The sequence below is a fragment of the Chelonoidis abingdonii genome, chromosome 3 (assembly GCF_003597395.2).
Source record: "Chelonoidis abingdonii isolate Lonesome George chromosome 3, CheloAbing_2.0, whole genome shotgun sequence".
NCBI lineage: Eukaryota > Metazoa > Chordata > Testudines > Testudinidae > Chelonoidis > Chelonoidis abingdonii.
The window spans coordinates 124,532,289-124,554,449 of NC_133771.1; the positions used below are offsets into that span (position 1 = coordinate 124,532,289).

General features: G+C 41.0%; 1 protein-coding gene across 6 annotated transcripts in view; it reads right to left on the bottom strand.

Moving 5' to 3' along the window:
* SERAC1 (serine active site containing 1) overlaps nucleotides 1-22,161 on the bottom strand; it is a 52,865-nt gene that overhangs the window by 17,838 nt on the left and 12,866 nt on the right. For 3 of the 6 annotated variants that reach the window (XM_075064073.1, XM_075064074.1, XM_075064076.1), the window contains exons 4-10: nucleotides 21,988-22,124; nucleotides 19,942-20,031; nucleotides 18,762-18,890; nucleotides 10,562-10,683; nucleotides 7,006-7,095; nucleotides 3,504-3,632; nucleotides 786-899 (exon numbers count right to left, since the gene is read on the bottom strand). In XM_075064073.1, the coding sequence (XP_074920174.1) occupies nucleotides 786-899; nucleotides 3,504-3,632; nucleotides 7,006-7,095; nucleotides 10,562-10,683; nucleotides 18,762-18,890; nucleotides 19,942-20,031; nucleotides 21,988-22,124 (811 nt within the window). The remainder of the gene's footprint in view (nucleotides 1-785; nucleotides 900-3,503; nucleotides 3,633-7,005; nucleotides 7,096-10,561; nucleotides 10,684-18,761; nucleotides 18,891-19,941; nucleotides 20,032-21,987; nucleotides 22,125-22,161) is intronic. The other 3 variants (XM_032793381.2, XM_032793385.2, XM_075064075.1) reach the window with 2 other exon arrangements.

The window sequence follows — 22,161 nt, forward strand, 5'->3', positions numbered from 1 at the left end:
GTGATTTGTTAAGCACTCTAATTGCCCGGTGTAGGCTCTGCTACATTCATGTGAACTAAGTAGTTTTTAGAACATACCAAGTGTTAGTGCACTTTAGCCCTCTGGCATGCTTTGCTGTGTAGACAAGCGCTGATATTCCTGAAAGAAGGGACTGCCTATATGACCGTCTCTGTTCCAGGTCTGATGTGCGGGTGTAAATAAAACAAGTTATTCTTAGAATATACCCAGACTTCACATAAACTTGTATCTCCTCCACTGAGGAGTTGACATGTGCAGCCTTGGATAGCTGTTACCACTATGCAGGGCAGAGGCACTGGTGTCAGAAGACGGAAGAACAGCAAAGTAGTAGAGGAATACTTCAGAAGGCCCTCCTCATAAAGTTTATCCCTTACTATTCCCTGGGTGTGCCCCACCGTGAAACGAACTGTAGGGCCTGCCATCAACACTGTAAGATCCATGCTACCCCACGCACCTTCTCGACTCTTTGCCATAGATGCCTGGGGAACTCCTTAAAAGGGAATCTCCATCACTGAAGGAGAATATCCCTGGCTGTAGTGGGAGACAATGATAGATCCTGTGGACAGTCCCCACAAACCTCCCACTCCACCCCCACTCACATGTGGATTCCAATCCTGTGAACAGCACCTCTGCGGTTTGGGGGAGGAAACGATATTGGGAAGGTTGTGAAGGCAGCTTCCCCCCGCATCCCACATATGCAAAAGGCAAGATCAGAAAGGAAAGTTTATTGATAGAGCTGTTCAATTCTAGCTGTATACATGGATTACCTTGGAATGTTGCACTAAAGCTTGTAAACAGAAGAGTTCTACTGTCTCTGAAGGTACTTTACTCAAAGTCTCGCAGTAAGGAAGCCCATTTCCTCCAAAACACCACAAGCCCCCCTGGAATAAGAATCAACAATCAACTCAAATCTCAAATGGCTAAATAAGAAGAGTGGTTCTAGTTATTTTTTTTTAAAAGTGAAGTGAGCAACAGCCTGTAAAGCTGTTATACCAAGTGCTCTTATGTGTATTACATTAATATAGCCCTGTATGTTCTGAAACATTCTAATATTTATAAAGGGGAAAAAAATAAAACAACCCACTAGATCAGTAGCTTTTATAGAAAACAGTCACTTACCTGTACAGTAACTGTTGTTCTTCAATATGCATTCTGCACATATACATCCCATTGGGGGTGTCTGTACGCTCAATCCGCTTGAGCCAGAGGCTTTTGCAAACAGTACCACTAGGTGCCCCTGCTCTTCTCATGCACTAAACTGAGAGCATAAAAGGGGCGTGTCCATTGCCCCCCTTTCCATTTCTTCTCTCCACTGTCTGTCTAAAGTCCTAAGTAGCAAGAAAGGTGGAAGGGTCATGGCATGTATATGTGCACCATACATCTTAAAGAGCAACAATTCCTGTACGGGTAAGTAACCAGGGGTGCTGGAACAATTTTTATAGTGGGGGTGCTGAGAGCCACTGAACCAAACTGTAAACCCTGTATATGATGGAAACCACTTCAAGCCACTCTTGCACCCCTAGATCCAACGGCTATGTTTTTTCTCCCTTCAGTGATTGTGCACATATACATTACTCTGTAGGTGACTCACCAGCAGTTTCTTTACAGGTGGTTGGACTTCAGATTATTTGAAAAGAGACTAGAATACCAACTTGCCAAAGCTGACATCATCTGGGGAGGTTTGAGAACTGGCATATGTCAGGAAAAAGGCTTGTGCACTAACTTACACTAAGACTAAGCTAATGCTATAATAAATAATAATTGGAGATATACTCATCTCCTAGAACTGGAAGGGACCTTGAAAGGTCATTGAGTCCAGCCCCTTGCCTTCACTAGCAGGACTAAGTACTGATTTTTGCCCCAGATCCCTAAGCAGCCCCCTCAAGGATTGAACTCACAACCCTGGGCTTAGCAGGCCAATGCTCAAACCACTGAGCTAGCCCTCCCAGGCCACACCTATACAACTATATATAGTCGTAATTTTTTTAAGCTGGTGAATTGAAGCTAAAGAGCAACAAGGGAGCTCCAACTCCCACCATGGAAGGCAAGAAGGAACTGAGAGGGAGGCAGCAGACACATCCCTTTTATGCCCTCAGCTCAGCACACAAACACTAGCGATGCCACACTGCTGGCAAAAGCTCCAACTTCAGTCCACTGGGCGCACAGTGGGGTTGCCAACTCTCCCGAAACTGGGCTCTATCTCCCAGAGGCTACTGAAGACAAACTGGGAGATTTTAGGCCACTAAAATTCCGGCAGTGCAGCGGGGTTAAGGCAGGCTCCCTGTCTGCCCTGGCCCCATGCCGCTCCCTGAAGCAGCCAGCATGTCCATGTGGCCCCTAGGGGTAGGGGAGGCCGGGGGTGGGGACGCTCTGCATGCTGCCCCCATCTCAAGCACCGACTCTGCAGCTCCCATTGGCCAGAAGTATGGCTAATGGGAGATACAGGGGCAATACCTGCAGGCAGAGGCAGCATGCTGAGCCCCCTGGCCCACTCCGCAGGGGCTGCAGGAACGTGCTGGCCGCTTTCGAGAGCAGCGCAGGGCCATGGCAGGCAGGGAGCCTGACTTAGCCCTGCTGCAACGCTGACCAGGAGCCTCCCGAGGTACACACCGCCCAGCCGGAGCCCATACCGCCTCCCGCTCCCCAACCCTGTACTCCAGCCCTGAGCCCCCTCCCACACTCTAACCCCTCCTGCCCAGAGTTCCCTCTTGCACCCAAACTCCCTTCCAGAGCCCATACCCCTCACCCCCCACACAACCCAAACACCTGCCCCAGCCCTGACCCCCTTCCCAGAGCCCACACCCCACACCCCCTCCTGCACCTCAACCCTTTGCCCCTACCCTGAGCCCCCTCCAGCACCCAAACTTCCTTCCAGAGCTTGACCCCTACTCCTGCACCCCAATCCCTGCCCCAGCCCAGTGAAAGTGAGTGAGGATGGGGGAGAGCAAGCGCCGGGGGTGGGGATGGAGTGAGTAGGGTGGGGCCTCTGAGAAGGGCAGGACTTCAGGGAAGGGGCAGGACAGAGCAGGGCAAGGGTATTTGGGTTTGTCTGATTAGACAATTGGCAACCCTAACCTATAGTGAAGTGTAGATGTGCAGACTCATTCAAAGGAGAACCTACTAACTACAGAAAGGATAATAAGGGGGAAACACTGTAGGTTTTTTATTTGTATTAATACAATACCATTCCTGCCCCATGTCTCATTTTTACAACAACCTGCCTGAGAGCATGAACAGCAAGGATCAGATTGTAGTTAGACCTGTACAGTTGTGTAAACAGGAAGGGAGAAGGGAACAAGCTCTCCCTCATCTTTGCACAACCCCACAGAGTCTCCGTTCTAGTGCAGCAGGAACAGCATGGGGTGTGGAAAGGGAAGCTTCACCCACTCTAACATTATAAAATTAATAAATTATACCTTAAATAAATAAATATTTTAAAAAGAGAGAACGTTCCGTATAATTCCATCCTGGAGTTCAGAGCTCACCCTTTGTGCAGCTAGAGTCTGACTGCTTTCTCTTAAAGCCAGAGATGTGAAGTACTGGACACATTGCTCAAGGTCAGTCTGAGGTAAAGATACCAATAACAATCGGAGCTCATCTTCTATAGCATAATCCTATAACAAAAGAACACAAATACTCATTAACGCTCTCCAAAGGAACACAGGAAATTATGTGAAAGCAAACGAAGATTTGGAACAACAGAAATTGTTACATGGAGTAATGCTTTAAACTAAAAGACCTGGTGTGAATGCTCTGCAACCTAAGCTAATGTTTCTGAAGCACTTTGAAGATGTAGAGCCCTACAAAATGACAGGTTATTATTATTGGTGAGCAAATTTTTCAATGAAAGTCAGCTTTAAATTTCTAGGTTTAGGACATATTTTATTTCAGTGAGGTCTGGAAGAATAAAAATGTGGGTCCTATTGGCCTGTGTTACAGAAATGAAATGGCGCTTAGAGCAGGAAAGCACCAGGGTATACAACAAGAAAGCTTGAAACTTGGCCCTCAATTGCATGATAATCACCACAAAAATAAAGGTGCAGATTAAGACCATATGATTTCATCAGCCAACTACAAAAATAATAGCATGATTAAGAAATTAAGTGATGGCATTGAAGAGAGAAATAAAACAGTTAACACTTGTATATTTCTTTATTTTTGAAGTACTTGTACAAATATTTCATTAAGAAATCCACAAAACACCCTTGTCAAGTAGGTAGGGATGGGAAAACAGGTATAGTGAGGTTAAGTCATTTGCCTAAGGCCACATACTAAGGATCAGAAGAAATGCAAGCTAATAGTCCGAATACAATTTCTGGAGCTAGTGACTCGTGAATTCAAACCCTCTTTCTGATATTGCCTCCATCTGCAGCCTTAGTCTTGGGCAATTCTAACCTAGTCTGGCTTATTTTCCTCATAAATGAAATGACCTACCAGTAAATCAGCATCTCTGAACATATCGTTTGATTTGATTCCCTTTCTTGGATCCTGTGCTTCTGAAGGTAGACATGGGGGAACTTTCCTTGCTTTCAAATGATTTTGATCTTTTATGGCACTGGTAGATGGCTATGCACAAACCAACAGTTGCCGCTGGAATGTTTTACTTCAATTCCTCAATGAGTAGGATGCAAAGAGCTCCCTAACCTCCATATACTGATATCCTCTATATCAGTTACCCAGTGATTATACAGTTGGAACAGTAAAAATATACATATCTGTACTCTAGTATGCCTCAAGCCTGAGAGGCTCAACCATTTGGAAATAGTTAGACCCATGGTCATATCCATGTTGGACTGATTTAATAAAAGTAATTCACATCCAGGGTGGATAAAAATCTATTATTTTTAAAAAAAAAATAAAAAATGGATTTCTTTTATTTAAATCAGATTTTTTTTATAAAATTATTTTTGAGGAAAAAACCTATCTAAAGATAGTTTTAATTAAGATAAATTATAGCTCTAAAATATCTCATCATGGAATAGGGATTATAAATTCTAATTCTATAGTATGAGACAATATATTCATGTAATGTTTAAGAAAAGCTTTGTTAATGAGTTCCAATCATTCATGGATTGGGAATCCAGGGGCTTCTGTATAGATTATTTAGGTTAATCTCTTTTTATCTACCCAATGGGATTCAGTGCTTAGTCTAGAACAGGCCTGCACAAGTCGTAAAGCGGCAAAGGCCACATTACTCCAAAGAAAACAGCTAAGGGCCGAAACCCCCCGGCCCCGTGGAAACAAACCCCCCCGCCCCGGACCTCCCGGCCCTGCAGAAATACTCCGCCCCACTGCCCAACCCTGCAGAAACAAACCCTCCTTCCCTAGCGCCCTGGATCAAAAAGGAAGGTTGGGGGTGGACAGGTGATACTTGATTTTAAATCAACCAGGGGCTCCCAGCTGAAGAGGTGGCTGGGAGCTGTCAGGAGCAAATTAAAGGGCCCAGGGCTCCGGCGGCTAGGGGAACCCAGGGCTTTCCGGGGCTGGAGCAGGGATTTAAAGGGCCCAGAGCTCCTGCTGCTGAGGGGAGCCCAAGCCCTTTAAATCCCAGTCCCAGCCCATCCACTGGAGCCGCGGCCGGGATTCAAAGGATTCAAAGGGCTCTGGGCAGCCTGCAGCCACGGAGAGCCCTGAGCCCTTTAAATCTCAGCCGCGGCTGGGATTCAAAAGGCTCTGGGCTGCCTGGAACGGCAGGGAGCCCAGAGCCCTTTAAATCCCAGCTGCCACCGGGGCAAAGGTGGGGAGCCCTGAGCCCTTTAAATCTCAGCCGTGGCTGGGAATCTCTGCAGGCAGCCCAGAGCCCTTTGAATCCCGGCTGCAGCTGGGATTTAAAGGGCTCTGGGCTCCCCGCCGCTGCCAACAGCCCAGAGCCCTTTGAATCCCGGCTGTGACTGATTTAAAGACCTCTGGGCTCCCCATCACTGCCAGAAGCCCAGAGCCCTATGAATCCCAGCCGCGGTCGAGATTTAAAGGGCTCAGGGCTCCCCGTGGCTGGAGTGCCCCAGAGCCCTTTGAATCCCGGCCGCAGCCAAGATTTAAAGGGCTCTGGGCTCCCCGCTGCTGCCGGCAGCCCAGAGCCCTTTGAATCCCGGCCATGGCTGGGATTTAAAGGGCTCTGGGCTCTCCACGGCTGTGAGCAGCTCAAAGCTTTTGAATCCCGGCCGTGGCTGAGATTTAAAGAGCTCTGGGCTCCTCGCCACTGCAGGCAGCCCAGAGCCCTGTGAATCCTGGCCGAGGCTGAGATTTAAAGAGCTCTGGGCTCCCCGCCACTGCGGGCAGCTCAGAGCCTTTTGAATCCCGGCCACGGCTGGGATTTAAAGGGCTCTGGGCTCGCTGCGGCTGCGGGCAGTCCAGGGCCCTTTGATTCCCCACCGCAGGCTGCATAGTGAGCCTCCACGGGCCGCATGTTGTGCAGGCCTGGTCTAGAAAATACCATCAGAGATGCTTAGTTTTGCAGTTCTCAAACTGTAGATTTGTGTCTCCACAGATAACATGCTTATTAACGGCAAAAATGTTTTAAAACAAATAAATAAATAATATAGAGGTGAAAAACAACAGACCTCAGCCCTATTGTCCCTCTGCAAATTTGTGTACAGAGAGTCAATCCCATACCTCTTTCTGAAAGTGCAGTTTCAAAAAGTTGAATGAATAGAAAATTGTTAGATCTGCACAAGGAAAAGAAGTCTGGAGATAAATGTGAGAAGGGAGGGACAGGTAGTAGAAACAAAGTGAAACTGTTTGACCTGCATGTTCCAGGAGTCTTGAGGTCTTTCTGAGTGTAGCTTTCATTGATTTGAGATCTACTATACCATTCTCTCAAGAGATGGGAAAACCTATAATGGCAGCAGGCCGTAGCAGAGACCCAGTTTAGGAATAAGAACCATTCAAGAAATATATGTTTGCTGATGATAAAGAAAGTCACACCAATGAACTAGTGGATGTCACTTAAGCACTTGGATTCAGAGACTGTTGAAGTGATAATCTCACTTTTAACAGCAGTAGCTTCTTCTGCCGGTGTAGAAAGAATTTTTTCTTCCTTTGGACTAATTCATTCCGAATTGAGAAATTGTTTGGGACCTGAAAAAGCAGGAAACCTTGTTTTTCTTTTCGAGATTATGAACAAACAGGAAAGTGAAGTTGAAGACGACTGAGTTAGCTGCAGAAGACAATATTAATATTAAGTTTCTCATGTTGACCTGGCTGACAGTCAATTTAATTTTTATTTTTTAAAAAAAAAAAAAAGTCCTGTAACTATTTTAGTTAAAAACAATTTTAACAAAAACAAACCTGATTTTAAAAAACTGGAATGTTTAGCTAAATTCAAAAATTCATAGGCCTATTTTGTTAAAATCTTATGTTTGCTGTTGAAGAAAAAAAAATCCAGAATACATAATGTTGTTGTTTTAGTTAAATAAAACAATTTAAATGTCTGTCTGGTGATGTTCTCCTCCTAATACAGCATGGCAAGAAAATCCTCTGAATATTAATGATTAGCCTGTTGAATTGGAGATAGTTCACCTCCCAATGACTTCATAAATATCTGCTTCAATTACCTTTGGGAAACGAAATAACCAATCATTCATTTTCTGACATAGCTGTAAAACTACTCTGAAAAGTTTTCAAAATAAATCACTTTAAAAATGCAGTGTGTACCTTCTAAAAATGAAACCTACATCTATCTCTGAGTTGTGAAGAATATGTATTAAGGTTATAACAACAAACAAGAATGAAGTTTTATGTAGAAATCCATGATTAAATCAAGTCTTCCTGACTAGTGTTTTAAATCATGATTTAAATCAAATCCACCCTGTTCCAGTCACTGATTTTAATCATGATTTAAATCAGCAAGCAAGAAACCTTGATTTAAATAACCGATTTAAATTGTGTTGTGGATGTGTACTTTAGTTATTTTCTAAACAAACGTTAATTCTCTTAGTTGATAACATTAAAACATATTGATTGATAGAATCTACGGATTAATTTGTAACTAAATATAGCCTTTATACTAAATTTGCCGTCTTTTTGCTAAACAAGGTACACTAGGTCTATACATATGTATTTAAGCAGTTACATAGCTTAACTTACATTTAATTCAGATTCTTACGGTCTCACTTTTTTATTACATTAGAAAATCTTGAGTGATGCATTTCTTATTTACCAGATAATTAATTTTTTACTTGTGATTTGTGTCAAAATCTATTTGATTGGAAATTCAAATTCAATTAAAAATGCACAAAAGCAGCACTGTACATTTGTTTTATTAAATAAAGCTACCTTAAAAGTACTGAATAAATGAGAAAGTTCTTTTCAAATCATGATCTGCATTTAAAGTTAACTGATTTATTAAACAAAGGATGTATTAACTGCAGTTTATGAATTGAACTGATTGTTCCTGGTCACCATGTTCAGATATGCAGTCCCTCTGCATCTCACTGTGATTTCCCCAGAAGGACTGACCAGAGTCTAGCACCTGTGACTAGCCTTTCTCCAGGGGCTACAACAATGTATACCAGTTACCAGCCAGCCTTCACAAAGCAAAATGCATTTATTCTTAGGGTAAAAGCATTACAGAGGCAACATATGAAAAATAATAAACACTCCTATATGCATGCTAAAAGTTACCAGATGTCACCCATCAATCTCATGGGGCCCTAGCTGCCCAAAGTCTTTCCAGACCTTTCACAAGGGTTGGGCCTAGGGTGATCAGACAGCAAATGTGAAAAATCGGGACCCGGGTGGGAGGTAATAGGTGCCTATATAAGACAAGGTCTCAAATATCGGTACTGTCCTTATAAAACTGGGACATCTGGTCACCCTAGCTGGGTCCCGTCTTGGACAGAAGGTCCTGTCCATTTCCCAATCAAAAGAAGGCCCTGTGTTGGTTTAAACCCACCCTTTTTATACGAAAAGCCCTTTGTTTGTTTGTTGGTCTCTGGAAAATCCATTTAGAGCCAGTATATGCAAGTCACCCCAGTAGGTAAATACATCTCTGGAGTTGTTTGCAGTTCCAGGGACTAGCCTTAATCACCCCCCACTGTTTTTAGTTCCTGTAGGAGCTGTGGCAATCCTCCTCTACCTACCCTCCCCCACCCAAGCTGCCTACAATCCCTGGTCCACAATGACACATATTACATAAGCCATTCATAAATGAAATACAATAGGGTCTCTTAAAAATAGTGCCTGCAGCTGCAATCGGTCATAAACTGAAGTAGCTGAATAAATTGAAATGAAGAAAATATTCTCTCTACACTTGCAGAAGAGGCTACTGCTGTTAAAAGATGGTTTACCACCTCAACAAACTCTGGTTCCAAGTGCTTAGCCAGGGCCTTCCCTTATTTCAGTGGTCTGACTTCCTCTAAAATTTGACAGCAAACATGTATTGCTTTAAATTATTTTAACAGATTATAAAAGGTTTAGATCGCAATACAGATTGCCAATTTCAAAGTTAATTTTAAATGTTTTTTTAAATGAAACTGTATTTAATTTTTAAAAATCTGATTTAAATAAAAATCCATTTTTTTATTTTTAAAAAATTCAAGTTTTATTCACACTGGTCATATCACATTCCAAGGGTGATAAACCTGACAGTGCAAAGCTACAGAACATCACTGCTACATGTCATATCTAATTTTGCAAGTCTCGAGGCTTAGAATGGACATGCTGCCTATGATAAGGATTCATTTTATTAGATTTACAAAAATCCTCTACAGGTGCCCAGCTCTGGGGGCCCATTCCATATATTAAATACAGAATACAATATACAAAGACTGCTTAACCCACCTTATAAATAAATACCAACCAGTTAATATAAGAATAAAATAAAAACAAGACCCTCCAGCCCTGAGTTCAGCCCTACTCAAATGCCTGGGAAGAAGATGGCTTTACAGCATCCTGAAGTGGTTAACAAATCCAGGCTGAAGGAGCTCATTTTTGGTAAGAGCAGCAGGGAAGGAACAGGTGGGATACTTGCATCTAAAGCGCTCCGAGGATCTGTAAAATCTGCATGGCTTGGGAAGTTAAGATGTGACCTGAGATTGTTCTGAATGTGAAATGTTTGCTTAGTTCATTATTTCCCTGATTCTTACTGATTGTGTTGACATACAGTACATTTCATCAACCTAAACTCTAACTTAATGAAGGTTCTGGTGCAAGATTTAGCACTGGTCCACACTAGAAGTTGTGTTGGTATAACTATGTCGCTCAGGAGTGTGGAAACAATTATACTGACCTAACTACCAGAGGGCATCTCTGTCAACATAGCTACCACCACACAGGGAGGTGGAGTAACTAGGCAGATGAGAGCATTTATCCTGTCAGCAGAGGTAGCATCTTCACTAAGTGCTGCAGGGGCACACCTGCAGAGCTGGAAGTGCAGACAAGCCCTTAATTGTGCTATACTACAAGTGCTGGGGGTGGGGAGCTGGGGCAGGCGGAATGGCAATGATAAAATTAGGAGTAGTCCAGCTCACCTCAAAACATTGTTGTGACTTTTGTCACCAACAGTGACTAGATTCAACTAATACCCACATTTTCATTTACTTACATCTTTTACTTTTGGTAAGGGAGGTGGTGGCAAAAAAAAACGAAGATCAATATCCTTGGATCGGGCCAAACCAATCACAGTCCTCTGATCACAGGCTTGGGCAACCGTCCTATATTGATAATCTGTAGTAAGAGAACATAGATGTTATGGCCAAAACTAGCCTTGAATATTTCAATTAATTTTAGTTGTGATTTCCACAGTACTTTGTAAATATGAATACAAATAGAAAAATATTACTGCAATCCATGTAACTAAGACAAGTTTTCCATGATTCTGTAGTCACAAACTCTAAAGTGAAAAAATAAATTGGTTGACAGATCAACACAAAACTAAAATGATATTTTAACTGCAGGTATTAACTAATCCTTTTAGGCCAAAATATGACACTGTAATATAGAATTTCAGACACTAGCCAATCATATTTGATAGCAAGTGTTTAGAGTTAGTGCTTTGAAAAGAAAACAAAAACCACAAACCAAGGCTATTCTTGCACTCAGGCCTGTGGTCTTGGTTCAGACAAAACTTTGAAATTTGAAAGATTTTTGAACAGTGTTATGCTACATATAATATTTTAGAAATAAAGCATCTCAGACTCTGGTGATGCAAAGATTTCCACACAAAAAACGACATTTAATTAATATTATTTAAGGTGGCAAAGTCAAGCACCCAAAAGTTAGGAAATGCCAGAATTAAAGTAGTCTATGCAACCTTCAGAATGTGTATGCATTATGATACTGTTTTTAATTACATAATCACATACTATTTTTTCCATAGGACCCCCGCTTCATTCAGTGCACAGTGCTCACTTAATGAGCAGCTATTCAATATTTTGTTTTATCCTCATTGTTCAATGTATGGTCCCAGGGCTTGTTTACTGCACTCTGGTCAAACACTGTTCGGAAGACAGAATTATTAATTTCCTTATGAAGTTTTCTATGACACTTATTATACTATCTGAGTACTTCACATACATTAAATCTAGCATCAAAAACTCCTGGGAAGTAAGGGAGTATTACCTCCAATTTATAGAAGGGGCATTGGGCACAGAGAAATAAAGATCAAAAGTATCCACTAATTTTAGGTGCCTAATATAAAACACTCAGGGTATGGCTACACTCACACTTTACAGCGCTGCAACTTTCGCGCACAGGGGTGTGAAAAAACACCCCCCTGAGCGCTTCAAGATGCAGTGCTGTAAAGCCTCAGTGTAATCAGGGCAGCAGCGCTGGGAGCCGCTGCACGCTACACCCGTAGAGGATGTGGTTTACATGCAGCACTGGGAGAGCTCTCTCCCAGCGCTGCCGCTCCGACCACACTCACACTTCAAAGTGCTGCCGCGGCAGCGCTCCCGCAGCGCTGGCACGGCAGCACTTTGAAATTCCAAGTGTACCCATACCCTTAGGATCTGATTTTTCAGATTATTCAGCATTACATAATTACTAAATATGTTCAAAGCACAGAACTCATTGACTTCAGTGGCAGCTCTGAGCACTCAGCACTTCTGCAAATCAGACCATAAGGTCTCAAATCAGGCACCCAGAACATGAGGAACACTCAGTCAATGACCACCTGTGAAACATTTGGTTTAAACCACTTGCCTAGCATCACGTAGACACTCTGTTACATGGGAATTTGTTAGGGCAGCATTCAACTGCCGTAACCATGAAAAAGTCCTCTCTCTTCCTGTAATCCTCTACCTCATTCACTAAACTACAGCATATCTTTTAGAAAACATCCAGTCAAAGCCAGCTAACAAAGATGATGGCTTAATCCAGCTCTCTGCAATAGAGGGGGATAAAATCAAAGCAATTTAAGAAGATTAAAAAAAAAACAACCCTGAACCCACAGATCTGTGCCCTAAATATGAATAACCACCCTTGGACCAGTTTTAGAAAGAAAATAAAACGCTGAAGAGAGCTGCCAGATCCCAGTCCCAGAAAGCAGCCTCTAGAGGAGAAAAATCTAGCAACAAAATCCAGTGCCATCATCCTGCAGAACATATTAGAAATGACTCTGCAAGATTGAAGATGTTGAACTAGACCCTCATTATTTTGTGAGGAGAAAGTGAGTGAGTGCAATGAGATTTTTTTAAAATTAATTACAACTGTGCTAGTGTGGCTGGGGGCGGAAGCAAGACAGTTGCCATTTTGGAAAGGACAGACAAGCAAAAGGGAAGTGTGGCAGCAGCCATGTTGAGAGAGTTTGAACAATCAGGGAGGAAAGACAAGAAGATTTAGATATCTGGGAAAGAAAAAATCCTGTAATACAAAGATAAAAATCCCCCAAAACAAAGAGCCACAAAAGTCAGTAACTGCCCTCCCTCAAATAAACTATGGAGGTGGTAGACAAGCACCAGTCACTAAGGCTGAACTGAAGGATATGCTGTTAGATATCAAAAAGATGAATAAGGAGTTGAGGGGAAAGTTCCAGGCTTACATTAAGGATACAAAAAAATGAATTTGAGATAAAGGAAAAACATTAGATGTGAAAACAGGATTAAATGAGCAACTAGACAATATTACTAATCTAGATGAAAGAATCCAAATAATTGAAAAAAGAGAAAAAGAAACAGAATTAAAGTTGTAGGACATGGAGAACTGAGAATGCAAGAATAATATAAGGATAAAAGTTATTCCAGAGGAAACTGAAGCGAGAAACCTGCTGGACACGTTGGAAGATATTTTCCATTACATATTAAAACTGAGCAATAAAGATTGCATTCATACTGAGAGGGTTACAAATCCCTATTCCCCAGGTCCCCAGTAGGCACCAGACCAAAAGATGTGATTCTCTATTTACGCTACTATTAAGAAAAGGATAAAACACTGAGTGCAATGAGGGAGAGAGCTGAACCACTGATGTTCCTTAACCAGCCATGACCATAAAAGCATCCCTATGTGAGAAGCCAAGGGGCTTTCTGGTATCTTACTAGTGAGTTTCAGCCGGGCTGACCAGCTCAATGTATCCAAACTCACTACTGTTATAATCTGTATCTAAAAAGTGTCATGTAATATACATCATTGGAAAACTAATAACTGACTGATCATTAATATTTTTGTGTCATGTATGTAAGGCCAACCCACAAAGGACTATGTAGATATGCTGAAATTATAACTAAAATATGTTTAAACCAATCATGTCAAGCAAATTGATAACAGGTTTTATCCAGACAAAGGAAAGAGGCCAACACCACAAACAAGATATAAACACTGATAAACCAAGTGCCAGCCCTGTAACTAAGTAACCCATCAAATGCGAAAGAAGCCTTTTGTAATACAAATGAAGAACTTTAACAGGAAAGTGCTAATTCTTGCACATGGAAAGTAAATGGTCATTGCGTGGGAGATCAAAGGCTTTGGTAAGTGCATTCCTCCCCCTCACCACCCTGAAGAAGAAATCTGGATAGGAACTCTTGCTGTCAGTTTCATTTCTGTGAGAAGCAGCAAAAAATATGGACACAAGGGAAAATTCTTCATTTATGGGCTTTTGGGATTTTAACAAGGCAAACAAGGAGGCAGAGATCCCCAGAGTTATTCTGGGCAGCCATGAAAAACTTTTGGGAAACTGGCAGAACACTACATCTTTGCTACCTTTTGAAATTATAGACTGTGATTCACCTGTATATATATTTGTATCTACTTTAACCTCTCAATAACTCATTTCTTTTTCTTAGTTAATAAAACTTTAGTTAGTTTGCTACAGAACTAGCTATCAGCAGTGTCTCCAGTATAAGATCTGGGATGCAAATTGACCTTCATAAGCAATAGGTCTCTTGGGACTGGATGTAACCTGAATTTTTTTATTATTTTTGGTGTAAGTGACCAATTATCACGTAGTCCCTGTCTGGGTTGCAAAATAGACTGGAGTGTTTACGGGGACTGTCTGTGACTCCATTATAAGGCTACTGCAATATCTTGGGAGTTCACCTCCCCACCCTTCGGCCTTCCTCCAGGTGCTTCCCGCCGGCAGGGAGCGGGGAGGAGCGGGGAGTCGGGCATTCAGGGGAGGAGGCAGAGAAGAGGTGGGATAGGGGTGCAGATTTGGAGAAGGGGTTGGAATAGGGGCAGGGAGGGGGCGGAGTTGGGGTGGGGACTTTGGGGAAGGGGTTGGAATGGGGGGGAGGGGATGGGAAGAGACAGGGCAGGGGCAAAGCCTCATGGAAAGGATGGAGCGAGTGTGGGGCCAGGGGGCTTTTGTATCTTTTTATGAAAAGGTGTCAGTGATGCGGCCCTTGGGCCAATGTACTAGTCCTCATGTGGCCCTCGTAGTGATTTGAGTTTGAGACCCCCGGGTTAGTGAAATCTAATTATAGAACATGGTGGGACCAGTTTGGAGTGTCTGCTCTGCTTTTAAGAGTCTACTCTGAGGTAGATACTCACAGTTGTGAGCCATTCCAGACAGCATGACACCAGACATGCACAAATTCAACAAGCTATTCATTCGTATCAGAAGTTGCAGGGAGAGATCATTTGCATTGTAAAAATCCAAAGTCCCACAGGAAGTCGGATGGAACAGTGAACTGAACGAAAATCTCCCAAGTCCCAGGCTAGTATCCCAACTACCACAACATCCTTCATCATTATCACTCAAAGATATATTGTTTACTTTTCCTATTGAGATGAAAGCAGCATGACACTGTCTTTGACACACTGGGCTCTATCTCCACTTCTTGCAATAGCCACTTATGGCTGCCATGTCTTGGTTCAGGTTGTCCTCAACCTTTTTGAAGTTTCTGTTTCTTGAAGGTAGGCAGAGATTGGAGGATTTTCAATGTTCAAAAAAGTTGTGGTAAGAACAGAGTTTTGACGGTGTATGTTCTTCTGGATCCTCCAAGTGCTCAATTTATTTTCCAGGATCGCTTGTAAATTTCTGTTTCAAAGCAGCTTTTCTGTAGACCTAACAACTCATCAAGGTAATATCTTTGACATCAGCAACATCATGCTTTCATCTCAATCACACTAATGCTTCACGAGAATTCAACATCTTCTTGAATGGAGAACGATTAGCACAATATCCAAAGCCAGTATATCTAGGAGTACGTTTAACTTGCACACTTGCTTACAAGGACCACCTCACCCATGTAGCTCAGAAGATTAGAGCAGAAAGGGCCTTTTATATAAACTTGCAAGCACAACTTGGGGTGCTAATGTGCTGACACTGCACAGCTCAGCATTAGCTCTCTACTACTCCGATGGAGAATACCGTGCTTCTGAGTGGTTAAACTCTCCCCACACAAAGCTAGCTGATGTACAAATGAATCAAATGATAAGAATAATAACAAGACTATGAGACTAACAAACACCGACTAGTTACCAGTCCTTTCTAATATCTTGCCTCCTAACATGAAGTGTTATAGTGCAGCAAAGAATCTCCTTGACCAAACCCCGGAGATACCACAACTACCAATTTTCAAAAATACATAGGAGGCGCCTTGCCACTGTCTCATTAGTAGTCCAGATTAGTCTTCTATGTTACTGACCATGTCCATGGTTGTCACACTTTGGCGAGCAAAATGAGAATATGCTGCTCCCTCTATAAGAAACTCCTTCCTCATCACTCAGCGTGATGAGAGTCTGCTTGGCTTTGAGCTGCCATGCCACACCACCTCTGTTGCAAGCTCAACCATTTCAGATGTGGGCTGGTGAGGTATGTGGTAAATGACTACACCAAGAGACTCAGAGACAGCCCTCTGCGTAGTTGCGGATGCACACCTACTGAATGATTGCTGTCTTGTGATGGTCTATCAGGAGGACTTTCCAGACTCATATTTCTGACCTCAAAGTTACTGAATGGCTAAACCATGCATGATGCTTACATAAGCCCTTTTGACATTTTTCTTTTTTCTGACATAAACCTGTTTTATTTCCAGACTTTATATTTTGAACTTTCCATCTTCATTGTACCACTTGTACATTTGCTAATATAATAATGTGCATATGTGAAAGTGAATCTTTATTTACTTACATTTTTTTATTCTATTTTATTTTCCAAACTTACCAAACATCTGTTTGTCATTCAGACACAGAACCACAAGTGAGGTTTGACATTTTAACATTCAGCAATTTTTCAGTTATATATGTATAAATAAGGCTGTAAGAAAGTGGTGATTTTTGGTTCAAAAGTTGCAGCCATGTTTTTTTAAAGTTATAATTTTGGTGCAGAGCCAAATTTTAGTGCATCGAGTTCCAGCGCCACTTACTCAAATTTGGCCAGGGGACCACTCTGTCATGACTGAGGGGAGGATGGGTGAAATTTGAGTGATTAGCATTGCAACCTCATGACAAGTGGCATTGTAAGTTGGCACCTGGGGTCCCAACACTACTCAAATTTGTAGCAACTATAAAAAGTTAAAGTATGTGTTAGAAGTTGTGATTTCCACAAGACAGTGGCTTGCAGTTTTTGGACACCCTTACGTATAAAAAGAATTCAGCGGCAAGTATACCATATTCCCTTTCACACAAATCAAAAACAGCTGAACAGATCTTCAAACTTTAAAAGTAAAGTTGAGCTTTGGGCTCTGATCAGAAAGACAGTTAACAGTCCCAAAAGGAGAATTTACGTGAAAAAAATTGAGGGAATGAAAACAAGGGATTAAGTCAAGATGCAATCTTAACATTTTATTATTAAAAAAAATGTTAAAATAGAAATGAAAATAACATCATGTGACTCAGTGCATCCTTTGCTGAATCGCAACCATTTCCGGGACTATGCATGACAGCTCTACAGACTGGACACTTTAGTAACTGATTTTAAGTGCTGTTCCAGTCTTTCCTCAGTGGTATTATTTAGAATCCTTTTAAAGTGCATCTTCTACCCAGAGAGAAATGAATCAACAGGAGAAGATTGGAAAAGGATGCTGCACTTAATATAAGATTTTAAGTAAAATGGCTATCCTACTTTATTTGATAAACTGTTCATAATCTCACTCTGTTTTGCATTCTCAGCTAATTAACTTTACTTTGCGCTGTCAACCTGAGTGCTGAAAAAGAGATACCTGATTGGCCTGGAGGTCATGGGCTAGATTCTTCCCTGTACTTGAGCTTTGCCATTGTATCTGTGGACCTGGTAGAACTAAATGTACCAACAACATAAGCAAGTGTACATTCCTCTAGTTCCCCAGCAAAAAATCAGAAAGCACATTTTCTCAGGAGTACTATATGCTGTACATGCACCTGATAATAGTATGACACTTCCCTTACTATCTCCCAATATATCTGGATGTACAAAAACCTCAGAGCTCCCAAAATTCTACCACTAAGAGAAAGATTTTGGAGTGTAGAAGTGAAGGATAGAAGCACATGTTTTCGCACTGCTACCATGGCAAAGAATGCACTGATACCTGCCAAGCAATTCTACCACATTTGCCAGAAACTGAGCTCTGAAAAAATAAGGACAGGAACCCTGGGATTTTCTAAGTATAAACATACTGTAAAGAATCTAAATAACAAAACTGAGATTTTATTCTGAAAAGGGTAAACACAAGACGCAATAGGTCCTTTAACATAAAAGAATGTCAGCAATTATTATAAATAGCTGGAAGCTATAACTTATAATACAGGAACATGAAGCTAAATTGGCCTTAAAGAAAAGTACTTTTAACTAAGTGTGGGGAAGGTTTCTACTTCTCTCTGAGCAATCACAGACATTAAAAAAATACTTAGGGTAGAATGAATGTTTTAGGATGATAATAGCATGAAAAATCTTTCACCTCCAGGCTGCCACATCAAATCTAGACCAAACTGGTAGTAACCCATAGTTGTTACTACCCAATAGCTTTTAAGTGATCTTCATGAATTGTGTTTGATAGCCTCAATCCTGTCCCTAGTGGACAAATGGACATCACCAAGCTGCCACAACAGGCGATCTTGTTGGCAGTCCCAACACAAAGGTCAAAGAACTAAAAGATACAGAAACTAAGCTACATTCTCTTGTCTAGAGGAGGTCAAGATTGAGGCACATGGGTGGGGCAGCATGGGGAAGCCTGCACTACAGTCACATGTGCTGTTTTGTGCATATGGGTGCCTTTAATCAGCAATAAATTTAAAGAAAAAAATTTGAAAACCATTTTCAAAAAGAATATTTGCTTTCTCCTTTGGCTACCAGCCCCTTTTCATGTTAGTATTTGCCAATGAACATAGAGCAGTTAAATGAGATCTCATCATGTTTCAAAGATTGGTTAGGTTGTCACAGCATACATTACCATGCCAGTGACTGTTCTCTGCCAGTTGCTGCACCGCCTGTAGTCGAACGATTCTGTCTTCTGATTGACTTCTCTTCAAGAGGATCCACAAGGCGCGTTCATGATCTTCTGTAAACTTACTGAAATGTTCTTTACCAAAAAATCACATACATATAATGTTAAAATTAATAAGTATTTTTCTTTCATAGTCACCTTCTCATTTACCAACCAAAAATACTATTTCCTGGATTATTAATATGACTTAATAACCATTTATGGAGCAATTATTTAATAAGTGCTACAATATCAAAAAATTGATAACAGACCAATAAAATGGAAGCAACATAATCTTCAGAAGACCATGGCCAAAATCCTGATCCTACTGAAATCAGTGGGAGTTTGTTTTCATTTAATTTAATAGGGCCAGGATTTCATCTCATCTTTTTATATTTTATACTTATATAGCATCTTTAAACTGAGGATTTCAAAATGCTTTATTTATATTTAAGAACTGATCCTGTACACAGCTTACCAACCATAACTGCCATTGGCTTCAGTGGGAGTTGGAGGTGATCAGCAACTTTTAAGGATCTGGGCCTTAATCTACTGAACTGCACTCACAACACTTCTATGAAGTACATATTATATCCATTTAACAGATGGGTAAATGAGGGCAGATAGAAAGTTATTTGCCCAACATGCCATATCAAGCTGATGGCAGAATCAGGAATTGAACCTTTAAGTCCTGACACCAAGTCCTGTGCTCTAACACATAAACACCCCCCCCCCCCCAAGAGGTTGCATTCCTTTCAATTAACACTAACAACAATCTTGCTGAAGAGTGTCACACACTCACACCTAGTTCGTAAAATGAAAAATCTTCTACGACTTCTTCACCAAACAATGCTTTCGGCATCACAAAAGTTTTAAGCTTCAAATCTCTTCTGAAAGAGGAAGCAGAATTCTGTCCTAGCATGCGTCTAACATTTGTTATCAAAATATAATGCATGTAACTTTCCTTTAAACACACTGTTTGTAAAAGTGGCATGAAATATTACAAACATGTAGGAATATTATAACTACAAACTAGTATCAGATACATAAGAAAAATGCTTCTATTTTCTAAAGGTAACAGATTTGTACTTTTCTAAACATGAATATTAATCACAGACAAGCCAGCATTTCCACTTTTAATGCCTACCGTCAAAAGGTCTCCGGAGAATTTTAGCTTCAGTTTCTAGTATTTTCCTCACTATTTTATGAAGTTCTTTTCTTGTCTTGTATGTGAGTCCTATGAAAATATTATAGGCTTATTCAAGGTTGATAAGGGAATTGTTGTAGTATTATCATAGAATCATGGAACATCAGGGTTGGAAGGGACCTCAGGAGGCCATCTAGTCCAACCCCCTGTTCACAGCAGGACCAATCCTCAGACAGATTTTTGCCCCAGTTACTTAAGTGGCCCCCTCAAGGACTGAATTCTCAACCCTGGGTTTAGCAGGCCAATGCTCAAACCACTGAGCTATGCCAAGGAACCAACAATCTTTTAAAAAAACTCTTCAAACAGTTACTATGGAAGAATATTGCACATTGCTCTGTTTTGTATTTTAGGTTATTCTCTTTACATAGGCGTGCTTCCCACTGACATCAAAAGAAAAATTAATGCACATATAAATAGGACAAAAGACTGTCACTTTTTTTCTTTAAACTGGAGGAGTGCCTTAAGATTTGAAATAATCAGTTCTCATGAAACCATAAATTCAAGTTACAGCAGAATTAAACTTAACTCTTTATCCTTTCAAAGTAGGCATTTTATTGTGCGTGGGTCTTTCAGATGAGGAGTTGAGGTCCTGTTGTCTCTGCCTGGACATTAAAGACCCTCCAGCTTTTCACAAAAGTAGGGATTTGTTACCAAAGCTTCTCTACACACTCACTAGCACGTTGAATGATTTGTGTTGTTTATTACCAACATCAAACCAAGAGCTGCTTGCATGTCAGTGTTGCTGTAACTAAAACATTTAGTTTTATATTCCCTTTAATATAGTAGGTCCATATTATTTTGCCTCTCATACTACCATATGTGAACTAATAGAAAAAGGAAATTCTTCCTAGTGTGTTATGCAGTGTATCTATGGACTGAGATTAAAAACGTCAATCTCTACATCTACAATGACACCATTCATGTTCACCATTTAAAATGAAAAAGAATAAAACCAACATGCACAGAGGGGGAGAGAGAGCTTTACCAGTCTAAAATTTTATTTATTCAAACACCCTGTTAAGTTCTGAAACAGTTGCCCAACTTTTCAGTTAGAAAGATGCTTTATATAAAGGACCACAGGGTTTTAGGGTTTTTTAATAAATTTTTTTTTTTGGAAATTACATTCAAAAAGATAAAAAGTTCAGCTAACATATTTCCTATATTAAAGAATTATAGTAACTTCACAGTGCTTTTTATTTATGAGATAATCATTTTCTGAGCCACTTAAACTCTGAGGCCAAATAATATGGATAAGGAACAATAAAAGCATAGAAGGGATTTTGTTACAAGATTAGAACAGTACTCTAACACTTAGTACCTTATACAAGAGATGAAACAGCCCCAATTCCATTTCCTAATAAGAATGATAACATGGCTGTTTTCAGGGGTCCATGAAACAGTGTCAGTTTAAGCGATCAGCAGTTATACATATGTGTTAGGTGACGCTCAAAAAAATAAAGGAAGGAGAATGAATAGATAATAATCTTTACCATTTGCCTCTGGAAGAGGAAAAACTGAATGCATACCTGTATGATGCAAGACAGCACAGCTGAATAGTATTCAGCACTGACAATTGCATTTATTACTGTTGAGATCCTCACCCCCACTCCAGGCCCTGCGTGCCATGCAAAAGGTCCAGAGAGGCATATAAGAGCCCTAAAACTCTGTACCCAGATGGGACAGGAATCTCTAGGTACAAGCACTGTCAAAAACAGCAGTGAGGATGCCACCTCTAATGACTCCTTTGTAGCCCTGGGTGAAGGGCATGTGTTGGGGTGGGAGGGGATCTGCCAAGGGTGGGACTGCAGCATGCAAGTTCTGCGCTATGCTTCCTACCGGCACAATAGAAAATCTCAAACTATGTTTATTACAGGACCACACAGCGTGACCAAATTCTTTTTAGTCCTCATTTACCATCCCACCATTTTCAGATACATTGTTTGAAAAGCTGCTCTCTTAGTTCTATCTCTCAGCACACAATCTTACCTTGAGATTCACTGGGATCTAAAGAAACTGTATTTACATAAATATAGGACTTCAGTTTCTCTTGCTGTACAGCTTGAGTATCGAGTGTCAGTAACTTCTTTAGGGCCAGAACTTCATATGTAATAAATACAAAACCTCTAAAAAAAAAAAAAAAAAAAAAAAAAAAAAAAAAAA